Raw genomic sequence first — 20,957 nt, 5'->3', positions numbered from 1 at the left:
GCCTCCTCCACAAGCGATGCCTCCAAGGAGGGAAGCGACGCAGCCAACACCACTATCGCCCGATCCAAAAAGGATTAGGGATTCCCCCAGAGCTCGGCCAGCGAGGAGAGGGTAGGACCAGGCCAAACCAACGATGCCTCCAAGGAGGTGAGCGACGCCCGCGAACGTCGCCATCGCATGCTCCAGCCAAGGACGGAGCTCGCCTTTTGCTGAGGCCTGACCTACTTGCTCCTCACACAAGCAGCCACACCTTGCAAACCACCGCACGCACGCACATGAAGGAGTGGCGCCAGAACCACAACTGCAGAAGACCGCCAAACCCGCAGAAGCAAAAACTTCAACGCGAGCCAAGCCAAGAAACGCCACCGACCACCAACCACACACGCCACCGCCGCTGCATCTGAGCTCCTAGGCCCAGATCCGGTGGGATCCAGCCCGCGACGAAGCCCAGCCGCAGGAGGCACTGCGCCGCCCACAACCATCTCGCCCGTTGCAACCCGTCGCCTGATGGAGCTGCGTCGTTGGCCTCTGCTCGGAGACACCGCACGTCCAGCCCCCGCACCGCCCGAGTGAGCCCCGCTTGCCCTGCCACCACGCCGCTAGCCCCCGCCGTCGGCCGCCGGCCCTTGCGCGCAGTGTCTCCCACGGCTGCCATCTTGTGCGCCACCCGCCCTCAGCGCCACTTGCCGCCATCTCGCGCCGATCCCGCGAAGGAGAAGATGCCCCGCCGCCGCCGTCCTATAGGGCCGCCAGACTTGGCCGTTGGATCTCTCAGGCGGCAGCGAGGAGGAGGCTGACTGAAGGAGAAAGCTGGTGGCGGCTAGGGTTGGTCGCCTCCCGAGCCGCCCCGTGAGGAGCGACGAGAGGGCCCGTTATGTTTGAGTTTTAATTCAATTTAAGTTGTACATTGTAGGTCTAAACGTGGCAGTGGTCAAAGCGCCACTAGATCCTTGAGGGCAAATTTAGGACTGGCGATATACGACTTAAATTGAATTAGGATCCAAATATGAACTTTTATATAAATAGGACTAAATTGACACACCTCCAATAGTTATAGGACTGTGGTGGAATTTTACTCTTCTCATAATTGGATCGAGGCAAGGGTGCGGGCTATTATCCAATCCATGGGACCGGACCTAGGTAAAGATGAGTACCATACCGTATCGAGGCTACATAATCTCATCCCTCAACACTAGTGATTCTTCAGCGAGTGAAACCAGGCCAATCGTAATATAATCTTCTCTGATAGTGTTGATTTGTTGGTTAAAATGTTCATACCATTAATCGATAATAACATATTACTCCCTCCGTTCAACAAAAGATGTCTCACGTCGGCTAAAATTTGAATGTATCTACACATGACTTAGCGTATAGATGCATTTAAATTTGGTCAAAGCTAGACACTTTTGTTAGACGAAGGAAATATATTATCTCCTCCCAACTTGAAGTTCTGCATGGTTGTATATTGATCATTCTACTTTCTCTTTTCGTTTAATATTTGTCGTATAGTCAACAACCACTGCATGAAAGGAGCTGACGTTCCTACACACAGATATGGACGGAAGCGCGCATTCACTTACGTCTGCCGTGACCGCAAATCCATCCTCTTCTCCAGGTCCAGGACGACAGACACGTCACTAACTGACGCCTGACTTCTTTCTACTCCAAGAGAAGAGAAAGCCCAAGAGAAAAACCGTACCAATTCGGCACTTTTCTTGCTCCGTATTTCCTTTCCATCCCTCGATATAATAAGCTCCCAAGGGCCCAAAGCCCCAAACCCTCCCCCAAATCCCCAATCCTGCTCCACCCACTTTCCACTGCTCCGACTCTCCTCCTCTAGCCAGTGGAACGAGCGCGAGCGAGGGACACCGGAGTCCGGAGATTATGAGCTCTGCGGCGGCGATCGGGGCGGGGAAGGCCGTGTGCGTCACCGGCGCGTCGGGGTACATCGCGTCCTGGCTCGTCAAGCTGCTCCTCGCCCGCGGCTACACCGTCCGCGCCACCGTTCGGGACACCGGTGAGAGCGGCTTGCATCAATTTTTGGTGGAATCTTTACCCGACGTAATAATTGGTTCTCGCTCGAATCGGCTCCCATGTGTGACTCGATGAATTGGGGTGTGGGGATCGGGTTCTGTATATCGGCTGAATTTTTCTTTCTGAGGAATTTATATCGGCTGATTTTAGCATGGTAAAATTGGAACCAATGTTGGATTATTTCTCTGTCCTCTTATCCACAAGCACGAGTGTGATTGGGAATTTGCCACCCTTAGGCCCTTAATGAAAGGACGAAGCTGCTGAGTGCTGACACTCTTATATAGCATTAGGGTACTGTTGTGAAGGACGATGCTGGCATATCATTCATATCTCAGTACTGCAGTTTTATTTTAGTCAAGGCCGCAAGGCACTAAGTGCCATGCATTCCGACTTGTTGATAAAAACCATGGGGAGGTTCAGCTCTGCTCAGTGTTCATAATAGTGTTGCTAGCGTCCAATTTTTTTTTTCTCCTGACAGCAGTTGCTGGCGTCCAAGTTGATCAGTCACTCTATCAGTTTCTTATTGTGTTTGATAAGTGGTCTGCGAACCTCATTTTTGTATTTATCGTTGAGATGTTAGGAGTTCATAATTAAGAGAAAATTGAACCAGACTAGTGGTAGTTGGAATGTTCTTCAGTGCTTTTTTTCTTATGTAACATACACATCTAATAGTAGCAACTAACTTTTCCTTTTCCTTCAGATGACCCCAAGAAAACATTGCACCTGCATGCCTTGGATGGAGCTAAGGATAGGCTGCACTTGTTTAAAGCAAGCTTATTAGAAGAAGGCTCTTTTGATGCTGCCATTGCTGGTTCTGAGTGTGTGTTCCACACGGCTTCTCCCTTTTACCACAATGTCAAAGATCCCAAGGTTAGTGTCATGAAATTTCTGTGCAAAATCACAAGCAGCATATGTTCCGCTCTTGACTTCAAGATATAAGTGATCACATGACAACATACTTCCATTAAAAAGTGTTGCGTCATTGGAGTATCAATATGTACAGGTTTAGTGCTTCTGTTACTAGAACAGCTTTAAGGATGAAAGTTTATTCATGTGCTTCTTCACTGTATTTGAACATATGCATTGTTCTTCTGCATGTCACCTAGAGATCGACCTGTCCTTCAGGTCTTCCCAGTACGCTATATCCCTCCTTTGATGTGTTGCCGCATCTGTACTTGTCAATGCACTATTGTTATAAATTATACGTGTGTGTGCTTCAATTATAGTCTTTTTGTTGGAAAGCGTCCACTAACCACCATACCACCATGGCCACCTCTATTTGTTTGCGCCATGTGTTTGTGACTAAAATTTTATAAGAAATGTCAATTAGTAAATTTAAATTTTCCTTTCGAATATTACAACTTCTTAGGAAAACTAGATCTCCAACAAGGAGCACCTTTCCAACCTTGTTGGATGTCACAGAGTAATAACGGTTTCACTAAGGAGTTTTATGTTGTCTTGCTTTATAGATGTATGTATATCTTTCAGGCTGAGTTACTTGACCCAGCGGTCGAAGGAACACTTAATGTTCTACGTTCCTGCAAGAAAGCTTCTATTAAAAGAGTGGTCGTAACATCCTCCATGGCTGCTGTTGCCTACAATGAGAAACCAAGAACTCCTGATGTAGTAGTTGACGAGACATGGTTTTCACATCCAGAGTTGTGTGAAAAGAACCAGGTAATATGCCTTTAGGTGCCAAGAAACTAGAGTGGCAACTCGAATTAATAAATATAATCTGGCTCTGATTGATCTATGTATTTACCATCCTGCCTGCATCCAAATGCCCTTGTTTTGTGTACTTGATGATGTACATGCGAATTCTGCAAAGATGACATGCATTTCGATGCCTGTACTGAAATTTGGATATGTTTTTCTTAGGATAAGTCATAAGAGGGTGATATCATTGTTGTTGAATAATCTTTGTTTTTGTAGTTCCATACTGGGATGTAGGTTGAGGCCGATGAAATACATAATGCATACTGAGAAGTTCAGGAAGAGGAAAGGAACTGTCAATTGATATTGTTCCATCTTTATTTGGGCGTCATATTTAAATACTTGGTTAAGCAAATACTTAGATCATATGTGATGGATAATCAGTCTATGTCTTCTGCTACTAAAACAATTGCAAAAGAGCTCGACATTAGCACATTGGTATGTCAAGATTGTGCTGAATGTAACATAATGTATAGATGTTGAAGCGACATATATTCGTTTCACTACTATTGCCATATAACTGACACCTGAACTTCTCATTATAATTCCAACAATTTTTTATGGGGATGAGCATTAGATTCCTGACTGCAAGCTTGGTTATAATTATGTGTTCCAAGTTCCAATAGAGTTTTCCCGATACTTATTAATCTGACTTGTAAAGTAGAGATTTTGTAACATTTTTTTCCTTTATTTATCTTTTTTTATATAGGTCTATCAAATATCTACTTTAACTTCCTTTTCTATTTCCATTATGAATCACTGTACATCATCTGTATTCCCATCTGTTTCCTGAACGTTCATTCTGCTTCAGCAATGGTATGTCCTATCCAAGACCCTTGCTGAGGATGCTGCATGGAAGTTCTCAAAAGATAATGGATTTGAAATGGTTACAATAAACCCCGCAATGGTCATCGGTCCCCTGTTGCAGCCTACACTGAATACTAGTGCTGAAGTAATACTGAAGCTAATCAATGGTATGTGGCTTGACCCATAAAATTTTCTGAACTGAGCTCTATGTAGAGGGACCTCTTTGACACCGTTCTGTATTTGTCATCTGTTTGAGAGAAGAAAAAAAAACACTATTAGGCATTAGGACAATGGTTCTATTACTCACATAGGAGATGCAAACAAGCTAAAAATCCAAGCAACGTTTAAATATGTTTCTTCTCTTTCTTTGTTTTGTTTTGGAGACTGACATAAGCAGTATGACTATTGCCATATTGGAATAATTCTACTCTTTGCTGTTATCTTAAAGCCGCAAGTTACATGTATGCTGAATGTTATCAGGACCATGTTTAATTTGCTTGGATTGTATTGCCACATATGTGGACAGTAGATTGTTTGCCTATAGACTATAGTACCTTATCTATATCGTGGCTTTGCTTCCATTTCTTTGAGCACTTGGAGCTGTTCTTTATTTTGCTTCAGTGCGTTCTAACTGGGGAATATACCTGTTTGATTCTTACCATGAAATTATTCTCATTTGCATGCAGGATCATCTTCTACATACCCTAATTTCAGCTTTGGATGGATTAATGTTAAGGATGTTGCCCTGGCACATATCCTTGCATATGAAGTTCCTTCAGCAAACGGAAGATATTGCATGGTTGAAAGAGTTGCTCACCACTCGGAGATTCTCAAGATCATACATGAATTGTATCCCAACCTTCCAGTTCCAGACAAGTAAGTTAATATTGTTTGCAAGTGTTCTCTCAAGTGACCCCCATGGAATTGAATCTAGAACAGTGTAGTGTTGGATATCATTAGTATGTTCGTTGTTGTTGAGGCTTGATGGACTGGCCAGAATAAGTGGTATTCCTATCATGTCAGTGTACTTCACAAACTACTGCTTAATATGTTCCTTTGCACAACATGGGACTACAGTTTCTCATTTTCCTTTTTCCTTTTGTGCAGGTGTGCGGATGACGGGCCATTTGTGCCAACCTACCAGGTATCGAAGGACAAGATAAGAAGTTTGGGCTTGCAGCTGATTCCCCTGGAGACAAGCATCAAGGAGACTATCGAGAGCTTGAAAGAGAAGGGATTTCTTAGCCTTTGAGTCTTTGAGCCATCTTTGAAACACAGCGAAGGCATCATACTTTGTCTGTTTCGACATGCATACATACATGTCTTTTAAGACTTTAAGTGCACTTGTGTGTTGTTAAGAATGCATGCATGTCGGTAAAGTGCGTAGTTTTGTGGGTTGTACCATGAACTGAAATAAATGACTTCGTGGCTCTGTTGCGTATTTGCGCTTTCAGGGACCCGAGACGTGCATAATCGGCGGCAGCCGCGGCGGATCGATACCTGTGTCTCCAGGAAAGCCATGGCTTGATCTTTTGTTAGCTTGCGTAGTACTAAAGCCGAGGCGGTGCCTTTTATGGCATTTGCACCTAAGATGGTACGATGATAGCCACACAAATCTTCACATGCGTATTTACGCTTTCATGGACCCGAGACGTGCATAATCGGCGGCAGCAACGGCGGATCGATACCGGTGTCTCCAGGAAAGCCATGGCTTGACCTTTTTGTTAGCTTGCGTAGTACTAAAGTCGAGTCGAGGCGGGTATTTGCACCTACGATGGGAAAGCCATTTGATCTTTATGTTAGCTTGCTGAGGCGGTGTCTTTTATGGCATTTGCACCCACGATGGTAGCCACACAAATCTCCACATGGATATGCTAATGTATAAGCCTCGCTATATGCATGATTAAGATAAAGGTGTTAGATACACAGATCTTTTTGGACGGGACCCTGACAACATTTTCTTTTCTCTGTCCTTACTTTTTCTTTTACTTGATTCTCTCTCATTTGTGTCAACCACAGCACATGCATATATATATATATATATATACACAGTATCTTATCAATTTTTAAGTACATTATGGTACATGAGAGTACTTTGTCAATTTTTAAGTACATCGTGTACTGAGACAAGTACATCTTACGGTACATTACATATATCCCAAAAAAATCACAATATGTACATTTGTCAAAACTTGGTACCTCTTGTGAAACGTGTACATCATCGTATGGTACATGACATGTACCTTAACTTTTTTTAAGTATCTCATCATATCGAGATTGTGTACATCAACTCATAGCAGTACATCATGTACCAGGACAAAATCACTAAGAAACAAATAATAATACATAGATCAAATAAATTTTAGAAGGTTCTTAAAGCACCGAGGTACAAGAAAAATTAGTACCTCCCATGGTACATGATGGTACTCAAAAATCAGAACACAAACATCAAAGAGAAACCAAAAGATTCAAAGAAGAAACCATGAGATCTCGCAAGGGCCGAGACCACACAAAGGTGATGGGGGCGGAGGCCGAAGGAATCCTGGAGGGGCCGAGACCACACCGGTGGCGGCGACGGTGGAGGACGAGACGGCGAGGCAGGCGAGTGGCGAGGCCGCCAACGTACACGCCCACGACGAGCCTGAAAGATCGGTATGGTCGACTAGAAGGGGGGGGGGGTAAAAAGACGACAAACAAATTTTAACATTTTCATTTTCTTTTCTAAAAATATACAAACACTTAATCCTAGGGTTTGCTAGATCCTGTAAAGGTAATGCAACCCTACTATGAAGTGCAATAGCCGAAGCACTAGCCGAAGCAAAGGATAGACAAATAGGTAACACAATTAAGTAAAGGAGCAAGAATGATACCACACGGGAGACGAAGATTTGCTCTGGAGTTCCACCTTTTGGGAAGGTGTACGTCTCCGTTTGGAGGAGTGCTCTACATAAAGGTAAAGGCGACACAAAGGTTCACTCTACTCTCCTCTCACGACACCACAAAGACGATGTGAGCTCCACTAATGGTTTCCTTAAGGTGAATGCCGAACCTTTACAAGCAAGGAGAAGAACACAAATCCTCAACTTAATTGGAGGCTTCTTTTCGATTCCTCAAGCACCTCCTCACAAGATTGGAGGCCTTGAATAGACACCTTCCGGCTAGGGATTCCAAAATCCCAAGAGTAACAAAATCCACCAAGGAAAACGAGAGGAATCAAATTTTGATTTGGTTAAACCCTAGATCGAGCTCTTCTCAACCCTTCCTCAAAGTATTGGCTAGGGGGATGAACTAGGGAGAGAGATCTCGAGATTTGAAACTTATGGATGTGAAGAACAATGGGGGATTCAGAGTTAGAGCCGTTGGGGACGAAGACCCCCTTTTATAGGGTTCTCCGAAATCTGCCCGTTATGTACAATTTCAGCACAGGACGGTACTACCGCCGGCGGTAGTACTACACCAGTACCGTGCCGGTGCAGTTGTAGTCCAGTAGCGTTTTTGCTACCCCTAGCACTGGTGCGGCACTGGGGCGGTACTACCGGCCTGGATACAGACCGGCACTGCCGCCCTGGAAAGAAACATGCAGAATCCTTAGCTCTTTGAATTGGCTTTCGTCAATCTTCACCGGTGGGATTGTAGGCTATTTTGGTGGGTGCAATATGTTGGGTGTAAGTACGTGAAATTGATTCACCCAAGCCTTCCCAAATGGACTCTCTCTTTATAGTACGGATTTTTCTACGACTCAATAAAATAAAAAGGCGTAATTTCTTCTACGCTTTTTTCCTTTTTGAGGGCTACAAACCGTTTCACTTGATTCTATATAACTTCTGAAAATACTTAGCACACAGTCAATCTACATGTCATGTTGTCATTAACACCAAAACTCATTAGGGATCGAAATGCCCTTTCAGAGCCCTGCATGACAAGGAGTCGCCCGGCCAATCAATATTTACAGCCGGAGATCTTGCGCCTGGAGTAGAGGGATGAGCATGCGTGAGGGAGAGAAAAAAAAAGAACAGTGGAGAGATGAGAGAGATGGAGTGGGGAAACTAGGCAAAGTAAGGGGGCAGCGTGGGGAATCCGGCGGAGGTGCAGTACATGGCAGAGGATTAGGATTAAGGCAGAGAATTAAGAAAAAGTGGGGACACGTTTGTGGCTATAATGGTGGGTGCAGTACATGACAGTTGAGCGACGGAAAAAAAAACTCCTCTCTATTTTATGAACGAGCCGGTGACAATAGCCAACCGAAACACTAGAGCCACCTGTCCTCTTACATACTCCCTCTGATCCTAAATTCTTGACTCAAATTTTCCCAAATATGGATGTATCTATTTTTAAAAAGTATCTAGATACATGTAATATTTTGACAACAATTTAGGATTAGAGGGAGTACTTCCGAAGGGGTAGGCAACATTATGAGCCTGTGGAAACTAAAGGAGAGTGACGTGGTGTTTGCAAAACTTTACTTTAATCAAACATGCATGACGCCATCCCTGTCTCCCTTTTCCACAAACCGGAAAAGGTCAACAACACAAGCACCTCGTTGGCTATGTGGTTCTATGGTGAAGGAGGCATTGTTGTCCAGTGAGAAGTAGCAAAGCGGCAAGCATGAGCTCATGGAGTCGGGGAAGAAGAAGCAGGTGGTGTGCGTGACAGGCGCGTCAGGGTACGTCGTGTCGTGGATCATCAAGCTCCTCCTCGCCCGCGGCTACACCGTGCGCGCCACCGTCCGTGACACTGGTAATTAATAACCAAAACTAAACTGTATATATGATCTGGTGTCTCACCAAAGGTGTGTAATCAGCTGTGAAATTTGATTAATAAGTTTCGTGATTTTTCAGATGACGCAGAGAAGACGGCGCACCTACGTGCCATGGACGGAGCTGAAGACAGGCTTCACCTGCTCAAGGCAGACTTGCTACAGGAGGGCTGCTTCGATGCCGCGGTCCACGGCTGCGACTGTGTGTTCCACACCGCTTCACCGGTTCTTCAGAATTTCACTGATCCACAGGTTTGTATTTACTTTACAAATTCCTCCATTTTCTTCTTGGTAGACCACAAAATTGTCTCAAAAGATGCGTTCTGTTTTCAGGCACAGTTAATTGACCCGGCAGTCAAGGGGACACTGAATGTGCTGGGTTCCTGCAGCAAAGCTGAAGCAGTGAAGAGGGTAATTGTGACTTCTTCCATGCTGCTGTTAGACTAAATGCGAAGCCCAGAACACCTGATGTAGTTGTTGATGAGACGTGGTTTTCCGTCCCCCAAATTTGTGAGAAAGCTCAGGTTTCAAACTGTATTGTACTCTCACTCTCCTGCATTACTCATCAACTAATGCCTTACTCTGATACTAGTTCATTCTTGCACGTCAATTTGGACCACTTTTGATTCAAAACTCATAACGGAATTTTATTTTTAGCGATGGTATGCCCTGTCCAAGACTCTTGCGGAGGAGGCCGCTTGGAAGTTCTCAAACGATTATGGAATTGAAGTAATCACAATAAATCCAGGATGGGTCATAGGGCCCCTACTGCAGCATAAGTTGAACATTGGGGCTGAAGCAATACTGAAACTAATCAATGGTAAACTTTGCCATTGGATATAGCACCCCCTTTATCAATCCCTAATCTTGAAATACTATGCTGTTCTCTTTGATTAGCAACAAGAAACAGGTGAAATTTTACTAAACTGTTCTTGCAGGAGCACCCACATATCCTAATTTATGCAATGAATGGGTAAACGTCAAGGATGTTGCCATGGCACATGTCCTTGCTTATGAAGTTCCATCAGCAAATGGAAGATATTGCTTGGCTGAGAGAGCTGTGCACCATTCTGAGCTTGTAAGGATCATAAATGACATGTACCCGTCCATTCTGCTACCAGACAGGTTAGTTGTGTTCATCACAAACAAGCATTCTCTCAAGTCAGTCTTACCATAACTAAAAAAAATATCAAGACTATGCTGTGGTGTTTGCCTTTCTGTTTGTTCCATGCTTATTTAGGCAGTAATTATTAGTTTCTGTATTGCCCTACATCGGATTCAGATGGGAACATTCTAGTATGATGTTCTAAGTTGCAATTTCAGACTTGCTAAATTACTAATATTACTTTTTCAATGGCAAAAAATAACAAATTATTTCATTCAGATGTGCAGATGACAAGCCGTTTGTCCCAAGCTTCCAGGTCTCAATGGGCAAGATAAGAAGCTTGGGCATGGAGCAGCTGATTCCCCTGGAGACAAGCATCAAGGAGACTATCGACAGCTTGAAGGAGAAGGGCTTTCTTAGCTTTTGAATTGAGTCATCTGTGCACAAAGAATTGCAATTACTTCCAATGCAGATCTGTAGCAGCAGTAGGAAACATTAACCACTGCGTTGCTTGTATTGTAGTAATAATTTGGGCTATCCACCTAAATTATGTCATCTCATTTTTATTTTTATGGAAATTTTGAACTAAGGGATATTTAGATACATGCCACTGCAACATGCCCATTTTTTTTCTGACGTGGTAAAATGAACCCAGAATTTCTCAATTCAAAAGTTGACAGCAGATGAAAACGTAAAATAGGACTATACAAGGAAAAGCAAAGCCTTCAGAGACCAGAAGCGAGCATTACAAACTTCGAACCACTTCACTGGAAGGCCTTTTCTAGGCAATTTCCATCAATTTTGGAATGATGCGGGAAGTCACTCGGCATATCCTCAGCTTTCAGACCAGCGCCTCTCAACGTGTGGACAACTTCCTTGTGGACAACATCGTTTCCTTCAGGTGTCAGATGCAGTCCATCACTGAGAGATAAAAAAACAATTACTATTAATGCGCTAATAGCTGGTCTGGAGGAGCTTCTGTTCCTTAAGTAGGAACTAGGGATTGCTGACAGCCGCTTTGTAGGTCTCAAAGAACTAAGCTGATTTGACAAGTTACTTGGAAGAAGTTGATAATTGGAGTTTTCCTAGTTCCCAATTATATGAGTAATTATTAATGCGCCAATGTTATCTTAAATCCCAACGAAAATGCACAGTACTATACCACCGCATCAAGTGGCAAATTTTGGTGGTAGGAAAAACATATCGATGCACATGACATAGTCAAAATTTCCAAGCTAGATTTTTGCTACAGAAATACCCTTATCTTGCATTAGTGAAAATTAAAGCAACTAAGTTATCTCAATTTTATTCTATAAGAGTGAACAGCCTGAATAAAAGAAAACACTTTTTAAGACAAAACATCTAATCTTTATATAAAATGGTAACAGAGGATGTTATTGCATGTGCGATACACAAATAAGCTTAGTTAGTTACTAGGAAGATACAAAATCAAGGAATCCCAGTGGTAAATATTAAATTCACCTTCACTGATACCATAAGAGAAAGTGTAAATAAATTATACCTTCAAAAAGATAAGTAAACCTAAAGCATTACCTCAAGTAAAGTTTCTGCCACCCTTCAGTTGCTTGCATCTTTGACCAAATATCGATGCAGTGTATATCCATTTGTCTGGCTAGTTCTATGCATTGACCTGCATAGACACCAGCCATTTCATTTGTCCTTTCAGGGAGCCTCCGCGCGTCTTTTCCATATAGTGATCTTCAGGAAAAATAATCAACAATTAATATGCCTGTAATGAAGTCAATAGGGCTTGTGGAAAATGAAACATGTCAGTAACTGAACATACTTAAAATGGCAAAATAACAAATGGATTCTAATATTTATTATCTCCAGTGTTCCCACAAAAAAGGGACATCCATTATTCTAGTACTCCAGAATAGACAATAAAAAAGTTTAAGTAGAACTGACAGGAAATTAGATATTGGATATTTTCTGACTTAATAACAGGTCCAGATCAGTGCCAAGACTAAACAGTTTTGAGCTAGATTGTTAGCTGCATAGCAAAAGCATTTTCATATTTTGAGCTTGGTGCAGGATTTAATACTTCCGTTTTCTGCATATTATTTTTATATATTTGCTTTTCAGTGTGTCACTGAAGTTGCTAGAGCAAACATGATTCGCTCAACAGGAGAAAGGATGCCAACCGTGCATATCTTTCTCTTCCATCTTCATCAATAGGTGGTGGGGTGATCAGCAAAATCACCATGGACTTGGAATAATCCTGTATTGAGATGAGGTAAATTTCACATCGAAAGATCATTTGAAGGAACGATACTTGATTTTCGCTCAAAAAACATATTGACCAATTATAACACCAGTTGTAAATTTACCTCAGGATACATTATGATATAAATTAGACTATCTTTAACAACGACACACATTTCACTAATGTCAACATCAATGTTTTCTGATCCTATATTTAGTTAAAGGCACTTCAAGAAGTTGATGAGTTAAAAATGACATCAACTCTTAACTGCAGATTCCAGAAGAAAAAAAATCAACAAATAGTGAGCAAAATATGAATGATGCTATTTAATCTTCCTACCCTAGTTAATCACAATAGGCAATCTAGCAAGGTGTCATCCTAAGCAGCCATTCCACAGTTTCACACATGTATACCTCTATGCAAGCAGAACCTGGAAAGCTGTCCATGATTCTAGCCAATCTAAAATTGCTTCAACCCAGAGTTACAATACAACATGTAAAAGCAAGTGTACACTTCAAATAGTCTTAAACATTATTTTATCTTTGAAGATGATATATTGGTCCTTACTACTTGTACACCAGAGCATTTCATACTTTAAACACCTGAACAAAACAGTTTTAATTTGTTAGCAAAAATACTACATGTATATCCTCCTACACAACCTCTCTATGTTTCCAATCGTCAGCATTGCGAGTCATTTCAGTGAAGTATAGATTATACCAACGCTCCAAGAGAGCTAGAAGGGAGCGGGGGCACAAAAATAAACAGAGCTACTTTCTAGTGTTTGAAATGGATCTGATTGAACAACTTAACCTAGGAGGATAAATGAAAATCAGAATCAACAAGTTTTTAGAGAAATCAGTGAGCGCTGCCGCTGTCCCAACAAACTTCAAAACAAATTGAGAACTCAGAAGGATGCTGACAATAAATTTTGGCAAACTCATAACCATAAGGCTTCATAACAGAAACTAATTTAAATCAATGCAGACAAGAAAGAAGCTTGGAGATGTAAGCATTTTGATCATTATCTGCAGATGAACATATGATATCTATCTAGCAGTCATCTCCATTTAACACTCGTTAAACAGTACAAACTTCATAACACATATGTACTTGTTCAGCAATACATACTTTCAACACAAATCTATTTGTTCAGAAGTACAGAATTGGAACATAAATATATTTGTTCAGCAGTACACAGTAGTAGAATAATCCAAAATCCCAAGTGGCAACATGTTCATAGATTTTTAGAAGAACAAAGTTTCTTAAACTGTGAAAGCGTTGTTTGGCTGAAACAGGTATCTAGATAAGTCATTACTTTATTAGTTTTAACATATCTCAGTTCCCAACCAAACTAGTTTGTTAGATGGTTAGCCTCAAAAACAGGTTTAGTTGAACTAAATATGATTTTCGGTTCTCTAAAACTCAAGATCCACACAATACGCTAACTGTACGAGCATACAACCTAACGTAATTTCAGATTACTTGAGTACACATTCCTTGCAGTATAGTATATTCTAAAAAACAAGTTTAAAACTTGATCGACTAAATATGTAAGTGGAACATGTTGATTAACAATAGTGAAGATGAAATAACTAAATATGGCTGTAATAAAAGTATGGACTGATTAAGAACATAAAGGGGGACAATTTACCCTCAGATGATTAACAATTTTTTGGAGATTCTGTTTATACTCTTCAACTGGAACATGTTGGCGCTCACTTGTTCGCCCTAAAAGGGCTGCATCATTAGCACCAAAGAATATAGTCGTTGCAACAGGTGGTACACCAACCTGCACAGGAGTATTGATTTACCACACATCAGCAAGTATGATGTATGTATGATCCCGTAATTCAACCTGAGCTGGATGCAAACGGTTCGTGCCAGGGGAAAGATGCGTTGGATCAAGAAGAGAGCCCATCGCGTGTTGTACCCACCATAGCCTCTGACAACGACATCCGCCTGATACAGAGAAAAATCACAAGATTCTGTCTCAGGATACCTCAGGAAACGAAGCAAGAAACAGAGTCTGAGTAATCAAACGTCGGGAAGGAGTATTCCCAGTTGTACCAGGAAGAAATGTGTGTACGCTCCAAGGGAAGGGGGGCGAATCGAGGCCGGTGGTTTGTACCTTGCGGGAGTAGGTGTCGGTGAGGGCTGCTCCCCAGCCACCGGGGCGGAAGGACTGTTCGGTGATGGAGTCGCCGAAGAGCACCAGCCGCGGCCGCAACGTTTCTGCCAAAAGCCAAAAAGGGAGAGAAACTAGATGAGGAAGACTGTAATTGCCTAATTGGAGAGAGTGACGGCGGTGAGGGAGAAGAGGACGATAGTAGAGGAATGTAGCGACTACCTGAAGCGTCGGCGAGGCAGACGGGAGGGTGGCCGGCAGACGGGGCCGCCGTCGTGGGGCAGGATCCGGGCGTCGCCATGGAGGCTGACGAAGTGACGAGTGACTACCAAAACTACTCTGCTTCCCGTGGAGTTTAGAGAGACCCCCCTGGAATTAGGTCGCTAAAATGGTGCTTGTTGCTTAATGATTTGGCAACAGATCCAGCTACTGAGTTTTCTATAAGAAATAGTAACGGACTCTTTATTCATTTATGGTCATTTTAATCTGAGTGAATACCACTTTTTATATTCTGTTTTAAACCTGTGACAGTGTTAATCTCATTTTGAATTGTGTGTCACATTTTGCCCTCTAGAGACAAATCAGTAGGAGCAAACAACATGACGCCCCAACACTAGGAGGTCCAAAGGAACAATGGCTCCAACGGTCCTCTCGGCCCTCCGGGTCGCCGCTCCCCGCCGCCCGTCCTTCTTGCCCCTCCGCCGGTCACCGCTCCGGTGCCAGCGCCCAGCTCCACGCCGTCTGCTACTCCGGCGGCGGCGCCCAGCTCATCAGTCGCTGCCCCGTTATGGCTGCAGGCGGCTCGCAAGCTCCAGTCCTTTGTCGACCAGATTACGCCAGAAGCTTCCGTGGATAACGTGGTTCCTTCCGCGGAACCTGTATCGTACTCCTTGTTCTTCTCGGACCTTTGTGAGGCCGGCTACTCGCGTTTGGAGGCTTTTCAAGCTATCCGTTTCGAGCTGGGTCCCGATGCTTGTCACCCATGGCGGAGTTCCTCTGTGCTTTTCCGGAATTCCTTCCTCTGGATCCCCCGCCGACACCTTCTGATGACCTTCCGCTGCTGGATTATCGCTCGGGACAGTCCTTTGCCAAGTCCATCTTCGCTAAATTTCGCCAGCCGGTGCATCCGCTTTGTCAATCCTTCAAATTTTCCATGGTGGTCTCCTTTGGTCGTGCCGATTTCTGGCTCTCCCCTGCTTCTATCGCGCAGGTGCTCGAAGCTGCTATTGGAGGTCGTGCGGCTCTGTTCCAAGTTTCCCTGATCCGTGATAGGGTTTTCAAATTCTCTCTCTGTAGCAAGCATGTGGGCTTTCAAGTCCTTGCTTATTGCTCCTTCTCTTGCATGCACCTCAAGTGCTACTTCCACCTCTGGAGCAATGGTGGTCCTAATTGGCAAGTGGAGTTCAAATCCTGGCTGGCGGCGGAGGAGGCTGAATGGTCAGTTGTGCGGGCTAACAGGCGTCGTGTTGCCAATGCTTTCCAAGCCATGGATCTCGCTGCTCGTTTTGGCGTTCGGCCCATCCTAAGACCTGCCGGGATGCCGGCTTCGGGTCGACGACTCTCCTTCGCTCCGGCGATCGCCTTTGAGGCTCGCTTGGGCTACGATGACCCTTCTGCGCGCCCGGTTCAGGACTCTTTCCTCGTTGGTTCGATTTCTGTTCCGATGATTCCGGCGGCTCGTCGGGCGGCGCCGCCGTCCTCCATTGTTGCTTGTGGTAACGGTCCTCCGAAGCTTTCGCTCTCCCATTCATGTGCTGAGGTGACTACTCGTGCTGCTGACGTGGTTGAACCCGCTGACACGCTTTCCCCGCTGCGGCGCACGTCTCTGCCCGCTGACAATCGTCATGATGTTGTGGTCGCGTCGGGGGCCCGCGGATTGACCCATCTTCCTTGCTTCGTCCGCCCAATGACGTGTGGGCCAACTTGGGGGTCTCCCGCGTGTCTTCGCCGGGTTTTGTGAGCGGCTCCAGGTCTATGACTGCTAGCTTCACCTTTCGCCGCCCTGTCAACTCGTGCTCCCGCCTCCGGCCTCTATCTCGGAGACACGTCGCCACGGTTTGTCAGCTGCCTCGGGGTGGCTTGCTGAGTTGCACTGCGACTCTCGACCTTCGCGCCCCGCGCTGCTCACCACTCCCTTGTACTACTTTTGGTTCTCGAGCGCTTCGCCTCCCCAACGCTTCTTCTTCCCCTATCAATTCCCCATCTCTCTTCCCTGGCGGTTTGGTGCACCACGCCATGGCGAACTTCGATTTTGACCCCTCTAGTTGGTGTTAGGTTCGTTGCATAGGAAACAAAATATTTCCTACGAGAAGTGCGGAAGAAAACCCAAGAATACATATACTAGATGTATGTAACGAGAGGGATCATGAACACCATACCCTCGTAGACCGCTAAGCGTTACGATCACGAGATCGTTGTTGGTGTAGTGGAACTTTCAATGAGATCAATCTCAGTGCCGAACAGACAGCACCTCCTTGGTATCCACACGTTCAGCTTCACGTTGTCTCCTCCTTCCTCGATCCAGCAAGCGAGAGGGAGAGGTAGACGAGATCCCGGCAGCACGACGGCGTGGTGACTATGGTGAATATTCTCACGGGCAGGGCTACGCCGTGCGCGTGAGAAGAGGAGGAGAGGAGGGCTCAGGGGAGAGAGATCCAACTGAAAGCTTGGGGTTTCTCTCTCCCTTGCCCCCCCTTCTATTTATATAGGGGTAGAGGAGGCGTGGCCGGCCAGGACTATCCCGTGGCCAGGACTCTCCGGCGGCCAGGACTCTCATGCGGCCAGGACTCTCCCGCGGCCAGGACTCTCCTCCTGGCCGCATGGGCCCTGTGGGCTAGCCCCTCGGCCCATTAAGGCCAGGGTGCTCCCTCACAGGCCCATTTAGCCCAGGGATAGGTGGGCCTCAAGGTGGAACCCTCCGGATCCCTCCAGAACCTTCTAGAAGCTTCCCGGTCAAAACCGGGAAATATTCCAAACTTTCCAGAACCCTGAAAACAACTTTCCATATATAAATTTTTATCTCCGGAACATTCCGGAGCTCCTCGTTGCGTCTAGGATCCCATCCAAGACTCCGAATCATAATTCGATATCATCATCATTTATCTCATCTAACCCAAGCAACATGAAACGTTAAGTGTGTGACCCTACGGGTTCGAGAACATGTGGACATGATCAAATATCAATAACCAATAGCGGGACCTGGATGTCCATAATAGTTCCCACATATTCCACGAAGATCTCATCGGTTGAACCACTATGTCGAGGATTCAATTAATCCAGTATCCAATTCTCTTTGTCTCGCGATATATTACTTGCCCGAGATTTGATCGTCGGTATCGCCATACCTAGTTTAATCTCGTTACCGGCAAGTTCTCTTTACTCGTTCCGTAATATAATACCCCCGCAACTAAACACATTAGTCGCATGCTTGCAAGCTCATTAGGATGTTATATTACCGAGAGGGCCCAGAGATATCTCTCCGTCACAAGGAGTGACAAATCCCAGTCTTGATCCATACAACTCAACAAGCACCTTCTGGGATACCTGAAAAACACCTTTATGATCACCCAGTTACGAGATGACGGTTGATACCCACAAAGTATTCTTCCGGTACTAGGGAGTGGCATGATCTCATGGTCTAAAGAAATAATACTTGACATAATAAAACATAAGCAACTTAAACTTAAGTGACACGATCAAAAGCTATGTTTAGGTTTGGGTCTGTCCATCACATCATTCTCCTAATGATATGATCTCGTTATTAAATGACAACACATGTCTATGGTTAGGAAACCTTAACCATCTTTAATCAACGAGCTAATCTAGTAGAGGCGTATTAGGGACACGGTATTTGTTTATTTATCCACACATGTATTTGAGTTTCCAATCAATACAATTATAGCATGGGCAATAAACATTTATCAAGAATAATGAAATATGATAATAACAAATTTATTATTGCCTCTAGGGCATATTTCCAACAGTTGGGTCCCGGCGGGAATGGCATGGTTGGATGGCGGTGAGGCGCAGCGTTCTGAAGACTTCCTCTTTCTTGATGGTGAGCCGGCGCGACGCAATGAAGACCATGCTCTCGCCATCGTCGACCCTGTGGTTCCGGCGGACCAAAGGAGGTGGCTCGTGCAGCAGATCCGAAACCTCATCTCGGCTCCCCCGTTCAACCTCTTGGTTCTCTTCGTGCTGGAGCATCCGTTTGGAGCCAGGATCTTCCAGTTCGCCGACGTTCTTTAGCGAGATCGGGCGGTTTCGCTCCCCCTCATCGACATGGGCGGTGGCCGTACGCTTTACTTCATTAGGCACGACGAGGCCATCAATGCCTGTCGCACGGAGGGTTCATCCATCTACTACATCATGTATCTGGGTTGGCCCATTGATTTTATCGACGAGTGTCTTTTTCTCCGCGCCGTCTCGCATTTTGGCGTCCCACTCAACTGGGTCGCCCGAGAAAAGAAGCAAGCTTTCATCCTTTTGCGCTGCCTGGTCAAGGACAATCTCCTGGTGCCATGCAGCACGATTGTGGAGCAAGTCTTGGCGGGCGGGGTCGCTCCTGGACTGTTCCTACTATGGTGTTGCATGGAGATTTTGATGCCCTGGTGCCGTTTGAAGAGGACCTGCCGCCAGGCGCCCGCAACCGACACGCCCTTCCGCCGCCTTCCCCCCCTTAGGACTTGGGGTGGGACGCTTGGAATCTGGAGGACCAGGGGGGTGAGGCGGCTACGGCTGGGCCTATCCTTCCGGCGGTTGAGGCGGCTCCGGCCCAGGATGAACTTCCCCTGGCGCCGCAGTTCCCTGACCCCCTTCCTGATCCTCGTGCCCCGGCTCGCCCGCTGGACTGTGACCTCAACCACAGCCCGGTGGCCTCTGATAGTCCCGGCTCGTCCTCGTCTGCGATCGTCCCTTGCGCTCAGCTGGTGAAGCGTCGGCCTTCTGCTCCGATCGGTGTCTGTATCCAGGATGGCCGGTCTACGACGACGCAGATGTCATTCTGCAGGGTGATTGACAACCCTTCCAAGTTTGCGGTCGGCTTGCAACTTGCACTTCTGGAGCAGCATCTTCAAGCGCGCGACGCTCTCTCGACCTCGGTCCCTATTGATCGTTTTGATCGTAAGGGGAATGGCCTGGTTAATCCTACGCTGCCGGTGTCGCACAACCTCCCTGATGCTGGTCAATGCTCGGGGATTCGCAGTGGTGTCTAGGCATCCACGACGCGCATTCTGGGGCTCAGTCCTACTTCTGCGCCAACGGGGGGGCCCCTAGCTCTCAAGGTCACCTCCTGGACAACCTGCTTGATCTTCAAGGTGTCAATACTTACTCCAGTGGGAAGAAACGCCTTCTTCGTTGCTTCATCGACAATGCCCTCAACGACAGCCAGGTGCAAGCTCCTCGCGCCTCCATGGCTTCTTCCTCCCTTGTCATGGCATCACCTCCCGCTGCTGCTATGAATGAAGACTTGTTCTCTCCCATTCGCCCGTGCCCACTGCTCTCCACGCGCATGGCGCCCTCTGCTCTTGGAGCTTCTAGCTCGCCAGTCCCTGGTGTGTCTCCCACGGGTGCTCCTCGCCCCACCCGTAGCTTTGGGATCACGTACTCCCGTCGCCGCATGGATCATATTCAGGATGACGCTTCTTCCCGCCTTCAGACTTCATCGACTGTGGGCCGTCGTCCCCGAGCTATTCGGCCCATGCTGGTCTCGGTTTCTAAGGTGCGTCGCAGTCCCAGGCTTCAGAATCTGTCCAAGGGCTTCAAAAGAGACTACAAGGCCATGGCCACTGGTACATCTTCTGCCTCTGCTTATTCTGGGCCACCTCTGGATCTCTCTGTTGGAAATATGCCCTAGAGGCAATAATAAATTTGTTATTATCATATTTCATTATTCTTGATAAATGTTTATTGCCCATGCTATAATTGTATTGATTGGAAACTCAAATACATGTGTGGATAAATAAACAAATACCGTGTCCCTAATACGCCTCTACTAGATTAGCTCGTTGATTAAAGATGGTTAAGGTTTCCTAACCATAGACATGTGTTGTCATTTAATAACGAGATCATATCATTAGGAGAATGATGTGATGGACAGACCCAAACCTAAACATAGCTTTTGATCGTGTCACTTAAGTTTAAGTTGCTTATGTTTTATTATGTCAAGTATTATTTCTTTAGACCATGA

General features: G+C 45.4%; 2 protein-coding genes and 1 pseudogene across 3 annotated transcripts; 2 read left to right on the top strand and 1 right to left on the bottom strand.

Annotated features, from left to right (window-relative positions):
- The first annotated feature begins 1,743 nt into the window (after positions 1-1,743).
- LOC100822430 (cinnamoyl-CoA reductase 1) lies at positions 1,744-6,049 on the top strand. Its single transcript, XM_010232609.3, has 6 exons — positions 1,744-2,017; positions 2,735-2,904; positions 3,523-3,711; positions 4,559-4,721; positions 5,241-5,430; positions 5,662-6,049. The coding sequence occupies exons 1-6, from the start codon at positions 1,885-1,887 to the stop codon at positions 5,804-5,806; spliced, it is 990 nt and encodes a 329-aa protein (XP_010230911.1). The 5' UTR covers positions 1,744-1,884; the 3' UTR covers positions 5,807-6,049.
- Positions 6,050-8,947: 2,898 nt separating this feature from the next.
- LOC100834296 lies at positions 8,948-11,020 on the top strand (annotated as a pseudogene).
- LOC100822117 (GDSL esterase/lipase At5g62930) lies at positions 11,011-15,154 on the bottom strand. 2 transcript variants are annotated; one of them, XM_003567678.4, is made up of 7 exons: positions 14,993-15,154; positions 14,774-14,877; positions 14,527-14,604; positions 14,297-14,434; positions 12,581-12,657; positions 11,970-12,134; positions 11,017-11,336 (listed from the first exon to the last, which is right to left on the bottom strand). In XM_003567678.4, exons 1-7 carry the CDS (start codon positions 15,069-15,071, stop codon positions 11,180-11,182), a joined length of 798 nt encoding a protein of 265 aa, XP_003567726.1. In that variant the 5' UTR covers positions 15,072-15,154; the 3' UTR covers positions 11,017-11,179. The 2 variants fall into 2 exon arrangements, with proteins under 2 accessions (XP_024314997.1, XP_003567726.1); XM_024459229.1 differs by lacking the exon at positions 14,993-15,154 and having other exon boundaries at positions 11,011-11,336; positions 14,501-14,604; positions 14,774-14,871.
- Between the last annotated feature and the right edge of the window lie 5,803 nt (positions 15,155-20,957).

The sequence above is a fragment of the Brachypodium distachyon genome, chromosome 2, assembly GCF_000005505.3.
Source record: "Brachypodium distachyon strain Bd21 chromosome 2, Brachypodium_distachyon_v3.0, whole genome shotgun sequence".
NCBI classification, from domain to species: Eukaryota; Viridiplantae; Streptophyta; class Magnoliopsida; order Poales; family Poaceae; genus Brachypodium; species Brachypodium distachyon.
This window is presented reverse-complemented; position numbering and strand designations above follow the sequence as displayed.

Coding starts and splice junctions, on each gene's coding strand:
- LOC100822430 (XM_010232609.3), top strand. CDS start 1,885: ATGAGCTCTGCGGCGGCGATCGGGGCGGGGAAGGCCGTGTGCGTCACC. Junction 4,722..5,240: donor AATACTGAAGCTAATCAATG/GTATGTGGCTTG, acceptor ATTTGCATGCAG/GATCATCTTCTACATACCCT. Junction 5,431..5,661: donor AACCTTCCAGTTCCAGACAA/GTAAGTTAATAT, acceptor CCTTTTGTGCAG/GTGTGCGGATGACGGGCCAT.
- LOC100822117 (XM_003567678.4), bottom strand. CDS start 15,071: ATGGCGACGCCCGGATCCTGCCCCACGACGGCGGCCCCGTCTGCCGGC. Junction 14,605..14,773: donor CCGACACCTACTCCCGCAAG/GTACAAACCACC, acceptor TCTCTGTATCAG/GCGGATGTCGTTGTCAGAGG. Junction 12,135..12,580: donor GGAAGAGAAAGATATGCACG/GTTGGCATCCTT, acceptor TTTTTCCTGAAG/ATCACTATATGGAAAAGACG.